Source organism: Citrus clementina, unplaced genomic scaffold (genome assembly GCF_000493195.1).
Source record: "Citrus clementina cultivar Clemenules unplaced genomic scaffold, Citrus_clementina_v1.0 scaffold_2, whole genome shotgun sequence".
Lineage (NCBI taxonomy): Eukaryota > Viridiplantae > Streptophyta > Magnoliopsida > Sapindales > Rutaceae > Citrus > Citrus x clementina.
The window spans coordinates 15,599,554-15,616,818 of record NW_006262688.1 but is presented as its reverse complement, the minus strand read 5'-3'; the positions used below and the strand labels follow the sequence as shown (position 1 = coordinate 15,616,818).

Below are 17,265 nucleotides of genomic sequence, written 5' to 3'. Positions count from 1 at the left end.
TTCCAAAAAAAATCCCGGATATTACAGCTCCTCTAAATCATGCATATATTGCTCTAATTCCCAAGACTGCTAAGCGTATAAAGACTAATAAATTCTAACATATTAGCCTTTGTAATGTTACCTATAAACCATATCTAATAGATTAAAACAAATTCTCCATCAAATTATTTCCCCAACTCAAAGTCTATTCATATCAAATCGGCTAATCACTAACAACAATATTATTAGATATGAATGTTTGCACGAAATTAGAATTAGCAAAGGGAAAGAAGAATGGCTTTCGTAGTTATAAAGCTTGACATAAGCAAGGCTTATGATAGAGTTGTCTTTCTTGAAGCAAGCTATGGAGAGGTTGGGCTTTTCGGATAAATGGGTGGCTTTGATCATGAACTGTGTTACTAATCCCCACCTTCTCTGTTATTAACTCAGGCTGGAAAAGGCCTTCGACAGGGATTCCCCTACCCCTATACCTGTTCATTATATGTACAGAGGTGTTTCCAACTCTTTTGTTGCAGGGAGAAAGGCAATGCCAGATTCATTGGTTGAGATCTTCTAGAGACGTCACTATTTCCCATCTTCTTTCGCTGTTGATAGCCTTGTATTCACAAGGGCTGTTACTGAAGTGCGCAAGCATTTGAAGTCAATCTAACCTTTTCCCCCCCTTACTGTGGCACCTTTTTTCTTCATTGAGTGTGCATATATAAAAGTTGCTGAGTAAAAAATCTTCGTAAATGGAGCTAAGAAATATACCCTTGCATTCATATGTAATAATGCCAGTAAGATGATAAAGTCTTTAATTGAACAGAGTCAAACACAATAATTTATAACACCTCGTGGTGATGATGCAACGAGAAGTTGCGGATCACATCCCTTCTTAGGTCTTTGATTTATTTTCCACAGAAGAAGATGGGATTTTATTTCACATGTCAGCAGTAACTCGGACAATGTCAGAGAAACAGAGACTGAAAAGGAACACGAGATCAACGAGCCATGGTTGATCCCCATACTAAGACTTGATAGCTTCATATAAATTAATAATCTTACTGCTTCTCGGCATGCCTGTCATAAAAGGCTTTCATCCTCCCAAGGCCATTTTCAAGAGCTGAAGGCTCAACGGCAAAAGTTATGCGTAGCCAGTCTTTCAAACCCACAGTAATCCCTGTTATTTCCAGAATCAAAGGGTTAGTTAGCAAAAATCTCTTTAGCACTTGCTGTAAGCACAATTAAGTTTAGAGTTTCTGTTATTTTGTGACTTTCTTTCCAGGCCACAAATCTCATGTTTTATTTGTTATTAAACCAAATACTGAAAATGTCTGAAACTAGTGGGGGATAAATAAACACCAATTTCCTCATAATATCTATTTTCATGAAGCAACAAGCTTCGGAGGCAAAAAATTTCGAAGGTGCATAGATAAAGAAAAGTATTATGCTGATTGGTAAATATAGATTTTATGTATCTTGCCTGGTAAAACAATGACTGATTCCTCTTTAGCCAGCTTGAGAGCAAATTCCATGTCGCTGTTAATGCCTTCCAACAGTGAATAGTTCAGTTTCACCTACAAAAGCAGTAAATACTATTCAGGACATAAACATTTATCTTCGGAACCACAATAGTACAATCATATATATATGATGCTCTTAAGTCTTACCATTACAAACATGGACCCTTCTGGTTTCTTAGGGCAAGTTATGCAAGGGATCTCCTTAAGTCGATCACAGCATTTATCTGCAGTCTCTCTTAGAATGTCAATGATCTTAGAAAAGAATTCCTCTTCAGTTTTCTCAAGGATTTGAGGAACTGCTCCCTGATGCATAAAGCACATTGTTATATTTTCAGAAGGAAAATCAAGAAAAACAAGATGTGAGAAGAACAAAATGTGAGAAAATCAAGAAAAACAAGATGTGAAATCTGAGTGCTTATCGGTGCCAGTTGGTTCAACTAGAAAATTCCCTTGGGTGGTACAAGAAGTCTGGGGTTCAAACTTCAAACCCTGCTCACATGAGCGGAGAGGGGTATCCATTGATGCATTATTTACAAAAAACGTAAAAATAAAAGTCTAGAGTGCTTAATTATTTTTACCCGTCACACACACTAAGAAATTAGTTGTCACTATCTAATTTATGAACTTATGATTTACTGTGATGGAATTCATTAGTACCGCTGCATGACATTTTCAAGAAACTCTTAACTTAATGCATGTCATAAAATATGAGAATTAATTTAACAAAAATATAAAGTTGAGACTTAAGCGTGTGAAAGATAATTGTTACTCACTATCTTAATTATTTATGGCAAACTTTTATAGAAGTTCAGGATGAATCTTTGTAACTCTATTTCAATATAACCATGTTCTTTGATAAAAGCATCATAAACACAAACCTGAATGAATGTTGCAGGATCAGAGGAGATATTGAGAAAGATCTTAATGGAATCAACAATCTGAGAAAGTACAAAACCAAAAAAGATCATGATCATTGTTGTAGGCTTACAACAGTAGTATAGACGCTTTCACTTAAAAGAAGATAATCATCCATCCTCGTATTGAGAGAGATAGAGTGAAAGAAAGCTACCCCTGAGTCTTGAAGGATGCCATTGGGATCACTTGTCACAAGCCAACCCAGCCGCAAGCCAGGAACTATTCCTCTCTTTGATATGGATCCAAGTGTAAGGAGAGGCACAATTGACCCAAACACTCCCATTGATACAAAAGGAGTATTCCCAAATGCAAGATGGCCATAAACTTCATTTGCAATCACCATGATCCCAAGTTTTTTTGCTGTCTCTGCAATCTAATATTCAATGGATTAACAAACACCAATATTCTTACAGAAGCTTTAGAGCCATTAATTTATGGGTTTGAAAATTTTAAATAATAAGGCTAAGTATTGCAGTGTCAGTCATTAAATAAAATAAGACTCAATAGCCATTAACATTTTCGTTTCCCTTTTAATTTCGTCCCATTTTTTTCCTTTTTCTAACCTAAGAGTCCAAATATCAGTTTGCTCACCTTGTGTAAATGTTGATAAGTGCAGAAAATATGGAAAGAGTAGATTAGTTGACATTTCTGATTTTTAGGATTAGTTGTCTAATCTATTTGATTTGTACAGTTATTACTAATTTGTATATTTTCAAAAATTAGGAAGTTAAATTAGGAATGCGTAGTCCTATAAATTATCCCATTGTACTGGCTATTAGAGGTACTTAAAAAAATAAGAAAAGACTTTGTTCTTCTCCTCTGTTTACATGGTATCAAAGCTATGGCAGAATTAAGCCTGGCTTGACTCCCATACGGATTTGTTCATTGTCTTGTTGTAATGGCGCAAAACACCATGCATGGGGTTACAGTAACTTGTGATACCAATTTCACTGCTACATCTACTAGAATTGGTGTAGGGGAGTTTCTACCGTCGAGATCTGGAAACTTGAACGGAAGTGAGAGTTTCCCATGCAATTAACCGGTCACAAATTGAACGGCAAGAACTATCTAGAATGGGCGCAATCCATTTAGTTGGTGGTCGATGGCAAGGGTAGACTTGGCTACATCACCGGTGAGACGAAGGAGCCCGAAAAACCTGATCCAACATGGAAGACTTGGAAGTCAGAAAATTCCCTAGTTATGTCCTGGTTGATCAATTCCATGGAGATTTCAATTGGGAGGATGTATTTGTTTCTTTCTACCGCAGAGGATGTATGGGATGCGGTCTGAGAAACGTATTATGATCTAAAAAATTCATCACAGATTTTCGAATTGAAAACAAGACTATGGCAGACTAGGCAAGGTGATCGTGCGGTTTCTGAGTATTACAACAAGATGAAGGCCTTAAGGAAGGAGCTCGATTGGGCCTGTATGACAGATAGTGTTCGTTATTTAAAACGAATTGAAGATGATCGTGTTTATGAATTTTTGGTAGGTTTGAATAAGAACCTTGATGAAGTGCGAGGTCGGATTCTTGGCAGAATTCATTTGCCATCAATTCGGGAAGTATTTTCAAAAGTACAACGAGAGGAAGGTCGACGCAAAGTGATGTTAAGAGAAAAAACTATATCCACTCCAGAAGTTTCAGCTCTAATGACAGGGACTAATCACAATAATTTCCCATCCCAAGCATGGCATAACAAGAAAGGAGAAAAAGTGTGGTGTGATCGCTGCCATAAACCACGTCACATTAGGGAGACTTGTTGGGATTTACACGAAAAACCTCCTAATTGGAAGCCATGAAATTTTAGTTAGTCAAACAGTGACTCAAAGGCCTTCCACTCAGCCATTGAGGAGAATGGAAACACTGCAACTACAGCTACGACACCTTCATTCAGTAAGGAACAATTAGAACAAATGTATAAACTTTTTCAGTCCACACAAGCGACTAATCCAGTATCTTCTTCTTGTTCCTTGGCCCAGAAAGGTAATTATCTTCAATCTATTATCTTTAATGTGTCCACTATTCCTCTTTGTCCATGGATAATAGATTCAAGTGCCACCGATCATATGACTGGATGCTCTAAATTATTTTCTTTCTATAGTCCTTGTGCAGGCAATCAAAAAATTAAGATTGCTGATGGCTCCCTCTCGGCAATTGCTGGGAAAGGGTCAATTGTTATCTCTAATACTCTCGTTCTTCACGATGTCCTTCATGTTCCAAATCTCTCTTGTAATCTTTTTTCTGTAAGTAAAATAACTCATGATTTAAAGTGTTGTGCTAAATTTCTTCCAAATTGTTGTGAATTTCAGGAACTAGAAACAGGGAGGATGATTGGCAATGCTAGAGAGTATAGCGGTCTCTATTACTTTGATGATGGGAACTTTATGTGTCAGAAACAGAAAATTTCAAATCTCGGAGCATGCTTTAGTTCTACTGATTATAAAATAATGCCGTGGCATCGTAAGTTAGGCTATCCTAGCTTTTTATATTTAAAACATTTGTTTCCAAACTTATTTCGTAATAAACTTCTATTGTCTTTTCAATGCGATATTTGTCAGTTAGCTAAACACCATCGTGCATCTTTTCCTATTCAACCATATAAAGCATCCAAGCCTTTTACCCTTACTCATAGTGATGTGTGGGGTCCCTCTAGGAAATTAACTAATTTTGGAAAAAGATGGCTTATAACATTTATTGATGATCATACTCGCCTAAGTTGGGTCTATTAACTCAAAGAAAAATCTGCAACAGAACATATTTTTTAAAACTTTTATAATATGGTTGAAACACAATTTCAAATAAACATTCAATTGTTTCGAAGTGACAATGAGAAGGAATACTTTAATTAAATATTGGGGTCATTTTTCTTAGAAAAAGGAATTGTTCTTCCCAACTCTTGTAATGACACTCCTCAACAAAACGGGATAGCAGAACGAAAAAATAAGCACCTCCTAAAAGTAGCTAGGTCTTTAATGTTCACCACTAAAGTACTTATGGGGGGGGGGGGGGAAGCAATTCTTACTGCTACATATCTTATTAATAGGATGCCATAAAGAGTTTTGAACTTTAAGACACCATTGATAGTTTTTAAAAAATCTTTCCAATGACACGTTTGACTTTAGATTTACCTTTAAAGATCTTTGGATGTGTTGTCTTTGTACATATGCACAATTATAATAGGGATAATCTAGATCCAAGAGCTATAAAATGTGTTTTTCTAGGCTATTCTCCTACTCAAAAAAGGTATAAATGTTTTGATCCTAACAAACAAAAATATTTTGTCACGATGGATGTTACATTCTTTGAGTCTCAAAGTTTTTTTAATCCTCCTCTTCAAGGGGGGAAAGGAAATGAAGACTCGGTGTTTGAGCTTGACATGAGTAATAATGGGAAGACAAATATTGAAACTGAAATTTTTAATCCTAATACCTTGAATAAAGAGGATAGGAGGACTCCCTTAGTGCCTGAACATAAAACTGGCACTAGGATAATAGACGTGACACGCTTCAATAATGAGAGATTGTTCAGGAAAACTTACACTAGGGAGAAACAGATTCAAAGTAAGAAAGACGCAGCGATACTTCCTCAACACCATGAATCTGATCCAATCCCAAATCCGAAAAACACTGATTCTAAAAATCCAGGTACGATCTCTAAAGTTATAGAGTCTGAGTCTTTATTTATCCCACAAGTACATTTTGACCCTCTAGATCTTCCCATTGCTCTTAGGAAAGGAATTAGATCATTTACTCAACATCCCTTTCGAATTTCTTGTCTTATAAGAACCTGTCATCATCTTATCATACTTTTGTCTCACAATTGTCAAGTGTGGATATACCTAAGTCTATATAAGAAGCGCTAAAGGTTCCTAAATGGAAGGACGCTGTTCATGAAGAAATAGAGGATCTAGAAAAAAATGGAACGTGGGAGATGGTTTATTTGCTTGAAGGAAAATTGATTGTTGGTTGCAAGTGGATTTTCACTGTGAAATACAACTCAGATGGATCATTAGAACGCTATAAAGCAAGGTTAGTAGCAAAAGGATTCACACATACCTATGGAGTTGATTATCAAGAGACATTTGCTCCCATAGCCAAACTAAATACCATTCGAATACTAGTCTCTGTAACTATTAATTTGGAGTGGTCGTTGTTTCAATTGGATCTCAAAAATGGATTTCTCAATGGAGATTTGGAAGAAGAAGTATATATGGGTGCGCCCCCTAGTTTTGAAGACAAGTTTGGAGGAAAGGTGTGTAAATTGAAGAAATCCCTTTATGGACTGAAGCAGTCTCCTCGTGCTTGGTTCGATAGATTTACCAGGTTTGTTAGAAAAGAAGGATATAGTCAAGGACAATCTGATCATACAATGTTTGTGAAACACACATATGGTGGAAAGATGGTTGTCCTGATTGTATACGTAGACGACATAATACTTACTAAGAGCGATGGTGATGAGATGAGTAGCACTACTAGAAAAATGGTCTTTACTAATACTTAACTCGTGACACTTTTTTAAAAAGTATCAGTATTTACATACATATGGACCATTTTCCGTGTTTAACATTTAAGTATCACAAATTACTGATACGATGGTGTCTGTAAGTTAGACATTAGAGATCTCTGACACCAAAGTCTCAGTTGAAAAAATATAATAATTCTAATCTTGTTCCACATACAACTCGAACCCAAGACTTCCAACAGTCAAGCTTTTAAATTTAAGAAAAAAACCATTGTAACTGTTTTTTAAGGTATTAGCCAAAAAAACATTTATATAAACACAAAAAACCAATTAGAAAAAGAACTTGTAAGTAGAAATGAAATAACCCTAATTTTCTAACTCTCAAAACACGATCTCCTATCTCACTGCCTTGCCCAAACTGCCGTCATCTAGTCTTCGTGGTCGTCGCTTTGCCTCCCCTTGCGATTGTCATCTAGTCTTCATGATCATTGTCTCTCATTTGTCATGGCAGTATCGCCTCTTATTTGTCGCAGTCATTTCGCTTCGGCTCTTATCGTTGCTCGTCATCATCGTCCAGGTGACCATCAGCTGCTGTTCTTTTCATTCATAATAAAGATAAAAGATAAGAAGCGAGGTATGTGCGATAGATGGCTATTTTCATATTAGATTTGAAAATTTTTGACATGTGTTATCTCTTTATTTCGTGAATTTTAGAAAATGAGGGTATTAGGTTGTAATTTAATTTTTTTATAAAAAAAAAAGTGATTAATTTCTTGATTTTTATATTTTTAGATCAGATCTATAGAAAATTGATTAAATGATTGATGAAAGGACCAAATAAATTAGAAAACAAAAACCCTAAACTTTATTTACAAGTGTGAAATGCATCTTTGATGCTCAATAATTGAAATTAATCAATTTTTTTTTGTAGGTCTCGTGAGTATAATAGAGACAAAGAAAGAAGGCGTAGACATAGATCGTGTTCCCATTCAAGTGATAGATTGATGAATCGACCAAAATCACTCTCTCCTTCCCGTGCTCTTTCCAAAAGGTATAGAACAAATTAATTTAAATGTGGTCATTGAGGTGGTGAAACTGTGAAAGTTCCTTGTTAATTATTATATGGGGAAAGGCTTTACATATTCAACTTTTGAGATATGTTATCTTCATTCTGTAAACAGATAAAATTAGGATAAGTATGGCGTTTATGTCTTTGTTCATTATTTTTTTTACCTTTTCTATTTTATCTGCAGCAAGCGGAGCAGTGGCTTTGATATGGCACCACTAGCTGCAGTCATACTACCTGGTGTTGTTGTTCTAGATGTAGTCATTTTTTTCCATTTTACTTCATTCACCTATAACTTTTAGTATTGTTTGGGAAAGTTGTTCATTTTAATTTTTATCTAATGGATTTCTATGGAAACTGAGAACCATTGTTGTGTTGTTTGGCTATTGTGTGTGGTTATTTTTCTTATGTTTTGTGTCTATCAGTTGGGTAAGAAGGCAACATTGAACTACATGTCCCACTGTGCTACCCATGGGCGTGACTAGCTAACATAAATTTTATCTCTAATGGAGAACCTATGCTTTGATTGGTTGGATCTCGTTAGCTTTCAACTGGCAACAATTGTCATTGGTAGACTTATACATATTTCCCTAGCATCTGCAGGGGATGGAATTCATTTCTTTATTTATTTATTGAGTATTTAGGTATGAATTAGGCCTCTCTCTATAGTATTATCACAATGTAGTTCCATGCTTGGAGATTTGTGACTCTTAAGATTTAGTAGCAATGTGTGTGTAAAGTTATCAGCCATATAACTCATCCTTGTCCTTTACTTGCTTCCTTTCTTATTACAATACAGGGCAATTGCATCGTGTACCTTCAACAGTTCAAGAAATGGTACAAAACATGTAATCTTTTAGAGCAACATAAGTTTACATTTTTCACAAATAGTTATTTAGAAATTATTTCCTTTGAGTTATCAATTGCATATGTGTGTTGCTTGTTAACTATTATTTCTGCATGTTTATATGCTTGAAGATCTGTTTCTGTTATTCAAAATTCTTTGTGGGTAGCTAAAAGACTAGAAAGATTGAAGAGAGACTATTTGTGGGAATGGTTCGATGATGTTAATGGTTCTTACCTAGATAAGTGGCCACTGTTACTTTGGCAAAAGAAAAGGGGGGGCGAGTGGTAAGGGTTAGGAATTAGTAATTTGGATAAAACAAATCAGGCTCTTTTGGCAAAATGGTTGGAAATTTCTTCTTGAGAAAGATTATCTATGGCAAGAAGCAATAAGAAACAAAGACTAATTTTGAAGAAAAAACGTATTTTCTTTTATATAGTCAATTTTATTACTAAATGCAACTGTTGATTGTGATTGATTTGTTTATGTTTTACTCTATTTTTAGATAAATGTTTGAGAATCTCCTAATCATTATTTATTTCATGACATGAGAACTTGATAGGAGGGCACTTTTATGCTATTTGTATTTCAAAGGACGGGCTTTGATTTTGATCAGTTCATTTGTTGACTTTCTGAACTTGGCTTCCTTTATAAAAGGTATGTAGTACCTTTTGTTATTTTTTTTATATGTCAACTGTCACTCATGTGCTCTTATTATTTCATTTATCATCATTATAGTCAATGTCTTAGAGAAGTGCAATGTTGTCTATTATACAAATTGAATGTGCAATAAGGTCTGCTATATTTTTGCCTTCTTGTTAACAAAGCTTTAAGATTGAATAGATTAGATTAAGGAAGTGATTGTTGATTAGTTTATAACAGAGCATTTGTGATAGCTTTTAATTAGCCAATAAAGTCAATTGGTATATGTAGATAGAGCAACATGCTTGTGTTGAAACTAAATGTTAGATTGAATATTTATCCTTTGGAAAAAAAATTTTTCTTTTTTGGTTAATTGTTGTTTTTTAATGCTTGTTAATTATTGTTGCGGTTGGAAATTGGGAACCATTTTCTTTAATTTTCCTTGCATTCCTTTGCAGACATCGATAATGTGCTTAAAGAGTTTCTTCCTCAACTTTCCATGTATCTTAATCTATCTAGTCCGCTGAATGAAGATGTCGTTGGTGTGATAATGTACAATCGCACTACATATGTTTAGGAGAGTGAAAGGCAATAATACTTCTCAATTTAGCTTCCAGATTTGTTAAATTTAGCCCTTAAATTCAGCTACAAATAAAAAGAATTTAATTGGATGATAGAAATTTTCATGTATAGATTGTTCTATTATGAACAAAATGTCTTGTTTATTGAAGTCTTTAGAATGTGTTATATGTACTAATAATATTTGAATATATAATTAAAGATTTTCAATATAAATTGAGTTTGTTTTTGTTATTTCGTACTACCTTTTAATTTTATCAACAAATCAATGGGTAACATGTCATTTTATATATTTTTTTAAATAGTAAATCAAATATTGATACCATAGTAACAGTAATCACAAACACTGATATAGTATTATAATATTCTGATACTATGGTGTCATGATTTTGGTAATACTATAGTAACAATAATTATTGACACCACTTACAAGTATCACTATTTTTCTGACTGCCAGATTACTGACACAATTAACAAGTGTCACTGAAAGTAATTAGTGACACTGTTCTAATGTCAGTAAAGACCATTTTTCTAGTAGTGTAGGCTGAAGAAACACCTGCATCGGAATTTGAAATTAAGGATTTGGGTCCCGTATGCTATTTCTTGGGTATGGGAGTTGCAAGATCTAGAATGGGAATTTCTGTGTCAAAAAGAAAGTATGTTCTGAACTTGCTAGAGGAGACAGGAATGAGTGGTTGCAGACCAAGTGATACGCCCATGGATCCTAATTAGAAGTTAGGAGAGGTTTCCGATGGAGAATGTCTTGTAGAGAAACTCATTTATTTATCTCACACAAGACTTGATATTGCCTTTGCAGTTAGTGTTGTAAGTCAATATATGCACTCACCTTATGTGGAAAATTTGGAGGCAGTTCACAAGATTCTCAAGTATTTAAAGAGTACACCTAGAAGAGGGTTATTATTTAAGAAGAGTGATCAAAGGAGTGTAGAAGATTTCATAGATGCAGACTGGGCAGGTTCAGTTTTATATAGAAGATCAACATAGGGTTACTATACATTCTTATGGGGAAATTTAATTACTTGGTGAAGCAAAAAACAAAACGTGGTTGTTAAGAGTAGTATTGAAGCTGAGTTTAGGGCCATGACAAATGGAGTTTGCGAGGTGTTATAGATTAAAAAAGTCCTTAGACAACTGAAATTAGATATTGAAGCACCTATGAGACTGTTCTGTGATAATAAATCAGCAATAAGCATTGCAAATAATCTAGTTTTGCATGATCGTACGAAGTACATTGAGATTGATAGGCATTTTATTAAAGAAAAGTTGGAGAATGGAGTTATTTGTATGTTGTTCATCCCTTCAGAGCAACAAACAGCAAATGTTCTTACCAAGGGACACTTTAGGCCAAAGTTTGAATCTTTCATTAACAAGTTGGGCATGATTAATATCTATGCACCAACTTGAGGGGGTGTAGAAAATATAGAAAGATTAGATTAGTTAACATTCCTGATTTCTAGGATTAGTTAACTATTACTAATTTGTATATTTCCAAAAATTAAGAAGTTAAATTAGGAATGTGTAATACTATAAATTAACCATATTGTATTGGTTGTTTTAGGTACTTGAAAAATAAGAAAAGATTTTATTCTTTTCCTCTGTTTACAATAAGTATACACATTTCCACAAGGATTTCCAGGATTTATGATAACCAAGGCCACAGTATTCTCATCCGCAAGAGCTTCCACTGCATCGAGATCAACCTCCCATTCCCAACCTTTTTCTGGAAGAAGATCAAAATGGCAAACCTCAAGATGGCTATGTGTTGCACGAGCCTCATAGTATGGGAAGCCAGGTCTTGGAAGCAAAATGTTGGCACCAGGCCGAGCTTGGAACTGTTAATATGACTTCAATTGCCTATGTGCAGCCAACTGTAAGATAAACAGCATCGGGTGATAACTTGTATGAGAGGTCACGATTAAGATAATCTGCGATAGCCCTGAAATTCCACAAAAGTGAACAGGTTGTACATTTTAGTCCACTTTCTGTTCCGATAATAGTGAGATTAACCACCAAGATTGCAGTTATCTATGAGATAATTCAAAAACCCCTTTGATATAAATCTTTCCTTCTAATATGAATCTTTTTACATCTTCAATGTTACAAAGTTGACATTCTGGTTCCCCATCTCATTGTTCAGCATTCAAAGATAACTACAAAATGCTCGACGTTTTACAAACTTTAAATCACTTCACTTTTCCAGAAACTGACTCAATCTCTATTTAATATTATTATCTAATAATTGTGGCTTTTTTAAACTATAACTCTAGTGTGTTTAGTAAACAATTGAAATTGTAGTTTGAAAGTTAAGGTGACTTACTCCCACATTTATTTGATAAAAAATTTAGTATTATATTTGTCATAGTCATTATTTAGAAATCATATTTACTAAGCTATCAAGTACCAACTACACCATAGCAAATCAGTCGTAAAAACAAAAAAGACCAAATAAATATAAGAAAGAAAGACATAAAAGAGTACAGTTTATGGTGCACTATTATTCTATTAAGTTGATACAAATGAACCAAAAGCAAAACCAATTCAAAGAGAAAATTCTAATCTTTGATCCCATTCTCTAAGGCCAGTCTTATCCATTTATCAAATAGTGGAGGCGAATGTTCAAGATCCAAAAAACTTACGAAGATTCTCGGTTTTTGTATAGATAAGTTAAGGTTAGAGAAGCCAGACGGGGAGCGATCCACAAGTTTGATAATTCTCTTAAGACTTCTATGAAATTTTTCGTTTTTCCTCAAAAAGCGCAAAGTATACCGAGATGTATCTTCTAGCCTACGAGGGTTATGTTGATCAAAATCCAAGATAGGGAATGAGGAGTAAAACTGCTTCCATCTCTTTGACAAGATACTAGTTCAAGCAGCTTCTTTGGCAGGGATGAAGGACATAACATGATGAATGAGAAAAGGAGGAAGATCCGAGATTCCATCCACAGTCTCATCCATCATCAACAACTCTGTAATAACATTTATATTCATACATATATTTCGCATCAAATTTAAACAACCGAATGTAAAAGTAAACTAAATTTCTTGTCAGCTGATTTTTTGTTTATGCTTAGCCTCGGCCACAATATTGAATATAAAGAGACGAGTAACAACTGGTAGACGAGGAGAAACAAACAATCAAATACAAAACCATAATATTTCCGACACATTGGACTTAAGATCTAAGACAAAATACAGTAGACTGCAGAGGAATGTATAGGAAGAACATGAAAAAGACCTGCGGTCTAGACAAATAAGATAATATGAACATGAAAAACATAAGAACGCATGAAAGCAATTAAAAAGCGAAAGATGGGACAGTTACCTGTAGTAATAAGAATCCGATGATAAATATCTCCTGCACAACTGTTGCAACCAACTGTAGTAGTAATTAGAATTTAGAGGGATTTAGTTTTAATTTTTATATAAATAATGAACAAATCCAACTTCTAGAAGGATAAGGTGGAAAACAAGATTCCAAAGTCATCAATTTCTGTGAAATATGCAATCTTATCTGCTCTGGCTTTACTGTTGTGGTCTAGAAGCCAACTAATTAAATTAACCCCCCAAGTTCCTGCCGCTGTGCTGCGGTGTGGCTTAATCACAAAAACTTTTCAATTTATCAATTAAATCACTTATATTTCAATTTTACTGAAATACGTCCTTTGAATGGCGCGCCATCTGCCCATTGGTGATAACATAGATAAAGTTCTGAGTAAATAATTGAAGGGTATATAGCAAGCCAGTCTAAAATGGTGGACTCTTGAAATTTGATGATTCAAGTTCTTTCGTGTGTATTTTAAAAATTAAAATTCTTTTAAATTTTTTAAAGTAAATTTAATAAATTCTGGACTTAGTTATACAAATTGTACAGTAATACAGTTAATTTAAGAGATTGGATTTTTTTTTGGCTTCTAAGCTCTTTAGGTGCAAGAAAACAACGCCCTTATACCTTTAAGATCTAACCAAGCGAAAACGATTTTTGTAAACAAATTTGGATCGTAACTCTTAAGGGACTTAATTGTACAAATTGTCAAAGTTTTGTTTTCTCTTCATTTGCAATAGATATTTTAAGTAATTTACCCATCTAGATCGGAAATAAATAAAGGAAATTATCACTTCACCACTTCTGCTTCATCATATGTACATTTAATCACTTCAAAATTTTGACATATTTTCTGCACAACATTTGTTTTCAAGTTTGTATCAATAAACCACTTTGACAATAAAAAATAACTATTTTATCCCTAAATAAATTAAAAGACTATTTCATTGTATAAAATTTTTAAAAATAAAAAATTATAATTACTAGAATACCCCTAAATTTAATAAAATAAATAAATGTCAAATCTAATATGTTAATTTTTTATAATTATAATTTCATTTAAAGATTATCATTTTAATTTTTTGTAATTATAATTTCATTTTATCTGTATAAGGAAGTTTCTTAATATTAATTATAGGGAAGTTTATAATATTTATGGGGAACTTTTTTCTTCAGGTTAATTTTTGTAAACTTTCCTATACTTAGTATAATTACAAAAATTAAATGAAATTATAATTATAAGAAGTTATTTTGTTATAATTATAATTTCCTTTAAAAATTATCATCTTAGATTTTGAGATTTACTTTTTTATTGAATTTAGGGATATTCTAGTAATTATAATTTTTTATTTTTCAAAATTTTGTAAAATAATCTTTTAATTCATTTAGGAGTAAATTTTTTTTTTTTTTTTGTGTCAAAATAGTTGATTGATACAAGTTTAGAAATAAACGTGATACAAAAAAATGTCAAAATTTTGTAATAGTTAGATATATATTATATAAATAACAAAATAAAAGTGGTGGAGAGATAATTTCCCAAATAAAAAACACACATGTCGAATCCCAAGTACATAACGAGCTATTAACAAGCAATGGAAATGTCAAATCTCTTGGCTTACACATATTTCCTTGTCCAGTGATGCTAAATTTATTGGGAAAAAAAAAAAAGGCATCAGGTTGCTTTCTCAATATATTGCAATCCCTTAATACTTTTGTCGTGGATTTTTCTTCAAACAATGAATAGTCTATTTTGTAAAATTCTCATGGGCATTGGATGGGTTTGAACACAAAAAGCAGCTAAACACTATCCTCAATCTTGCGAACCAGACAACAATTCATCGTCGGGTCGGGGTCGGGGTATATAGCTGATGACGCAGAAAAAGAGAACGTCTATCGAGTTTTTAAATACTATGGCTTGGAGAATTATCTGGCCTGCTGTTCGTCCCGCTTGTCGACCCTTGCGCCCAAAAGGGTGGGGACCTACGTGTGCGGCATTGGAGAATTTGTATTCAAGAAATGAAACTGAGATAGAAGAAGAAAAGAAAGAAGCAATATATCAGTAAGCTTTAACTTTCCATGTCCCCTCCAATTCGTTCCATGTTACACATATGTGTACTCGTTCCTTTTCCAGGGATTTGTGTAAAATTGTGTGCGTGCGTATGTGTGTGTTTGATAGTGGAATGCATTTTAAGTGCTGAAAACTCGATCAGAAACTGTGCTGTTTTTGATAGATTTTGTGAGAAAAAGACCATGGATTTTGTGCTCGATCATGGAGGCCAGCTACCTATATCTTCGCTATAGCCTGTGGACCGTGAAGCTACGTAAATACCATCAAGAGAGAATGGCTCTTGATGAAATTGTGATAGCGGTCCCAGTCAAAGCGTAAGTGATTGAATATATTTCTACTTAGGGTGAGAAATAAGACCACAAGATATTTGATTTTTGGATAATAGTCAATGCCTTTATTCAAGTCCGTTGGAGCTTATTTATACTTAAAACAACTTAGCCAAACAATCTAACTATCACTCGAGATTGTAGGCAGGTCCTAAGCTAACAACTTGACTCAACTTGACTTATTCTTTTAGCTTAACTAAACAACCGAAAATAAATTAAACCAAATGATAAATCTCCATTCAATCAGCAAGTGATCCCATGTTGACCGAATCCCCCCATGATCCCTGTAGACTGCTCCAACGACCATTCTTCCAACGTGCTGCATGTTGCATGCAACGTATGCATAAGTCTCGAGCCATGTGACCGTTCGACTTCCAAGCATCCATGCATAATTCAAACGTACCCAGCATACTTGTTGCTAGGCTTCGGAATCCTTGATGACCTCCGCGGCGTATCAAATTGCATATATTTGAGGATAGATTTGTCACTGTCTAATGGCAAAGATATATTTAGTATTTGTTTTTTAAAATTGCTATACAAGAGCCTTCGAATCAAAATTGCAAGCGTAATGCTTTCTGCTATGGGCAGAGAATTATGCGTAGGAACCTTTGCATTGTGATCTCTTGGTGAACTAATTAAAGAGTTTGAGGCTTATCATAGTATATCTTGGAATAGTTCGAGCTTTAATCTTGTGATTGGTCAAGAAGTATGCTCATGCTATATGGGACGCATTGTGCCTCCGATTAAGAAGTTTACTCAGCAAAGAAAGCTATCGTATATTTTTCCTTTGATGATCGGGGGAAAGTCTGTTTCAAAAGAAGAGTGTAACATTAATAAATGATATTGGAATGGATAATTCAAGAATAAAAAATGGAAACTTTGAAGTAGAGTTTATTTGCTTCTCTTTAGCATATTTTAGTCATTTTAATTTTAATATTTTCTTTTTAACCATGAATGGCTTACCTTGCATTTCATTTTAGTAACTTTGATTTTGCTTAAAAAAATTAATGTGCTACTAATAAATAAGAGTGAAATAAAAGGTGTAAATTCTTTTTTTTTTCATGTGCTATTATTTGTTATATTCGAGGACCAACATTGACTCTGAATACACTAGTCCTTTCATAGACAGCTAGTACAATTACGAATTTCATAATTAACCTGTTTTTGTCTAATTTCTATATAGAGACTGTTTGCATTATTTGTGTTTGGCTTACACCATGTGACTGAAGGACCTCCCCCCGCCCACACCCCCCCCCTTCCTAGGGGATAAAAAAAAACTTAAAGAATAGGACGCTGGCGGGACTACTCATCCTGAGACGTAGAAAATTTAATGCATTCCAAAGCTATAAAACCACCTTCCTTACCAGACTCTTCCTTAGGGATGATGCAAATCATGGAACTTGGAAATGAAGAATTCCTTGTAGGTTTACCTACCCTATTACGCGAAAATGTTAGGAATATCCTTAAAGCTTCGTATGACACCCGTACTCCTTATGACGAATTCACCTATGGGGGA

General features: G+C 34.1%; 1 protein-coding gene across 1 annotated transcript in view; it reads right to left on the bottom strand.

Annotated features, from left to right (window-relative positions):
* Positions 1 to 1,040: 1,040 nt before the first annotated feature.
* The window catches only part of LOC18052830 (probable aminotransferase TAT2), an 18,166-nt gene continuing 1,941 nt past the window's right edge, over positions 1,041 to 17,265 (bottom strand). The window contains 8 exon segments of the mRNA XM_024190793.1: positions 1,041 to 1,159; positions 1,463 to 1,556; positions 1,650 to 1,805; positions 2,381 to 2,440; positions 2,572 to 2,790; positions 3,877 to 3,893; positions 11,641 to 11,869; positions 11,871 to 12,059. Of these exon segments, the coding sequence (XP_024046561.1) occupies positions 1,041 to 1,159; positions 1,463 to 1,556; positions 1,650 to 1,805; positions 2,381 to 2,440; positions 2,572 to 2,790; positions 3,877 to 3,893; positions 11,641 to 11,869; positions 11,871 to 12,059 (1,083 nt within the window).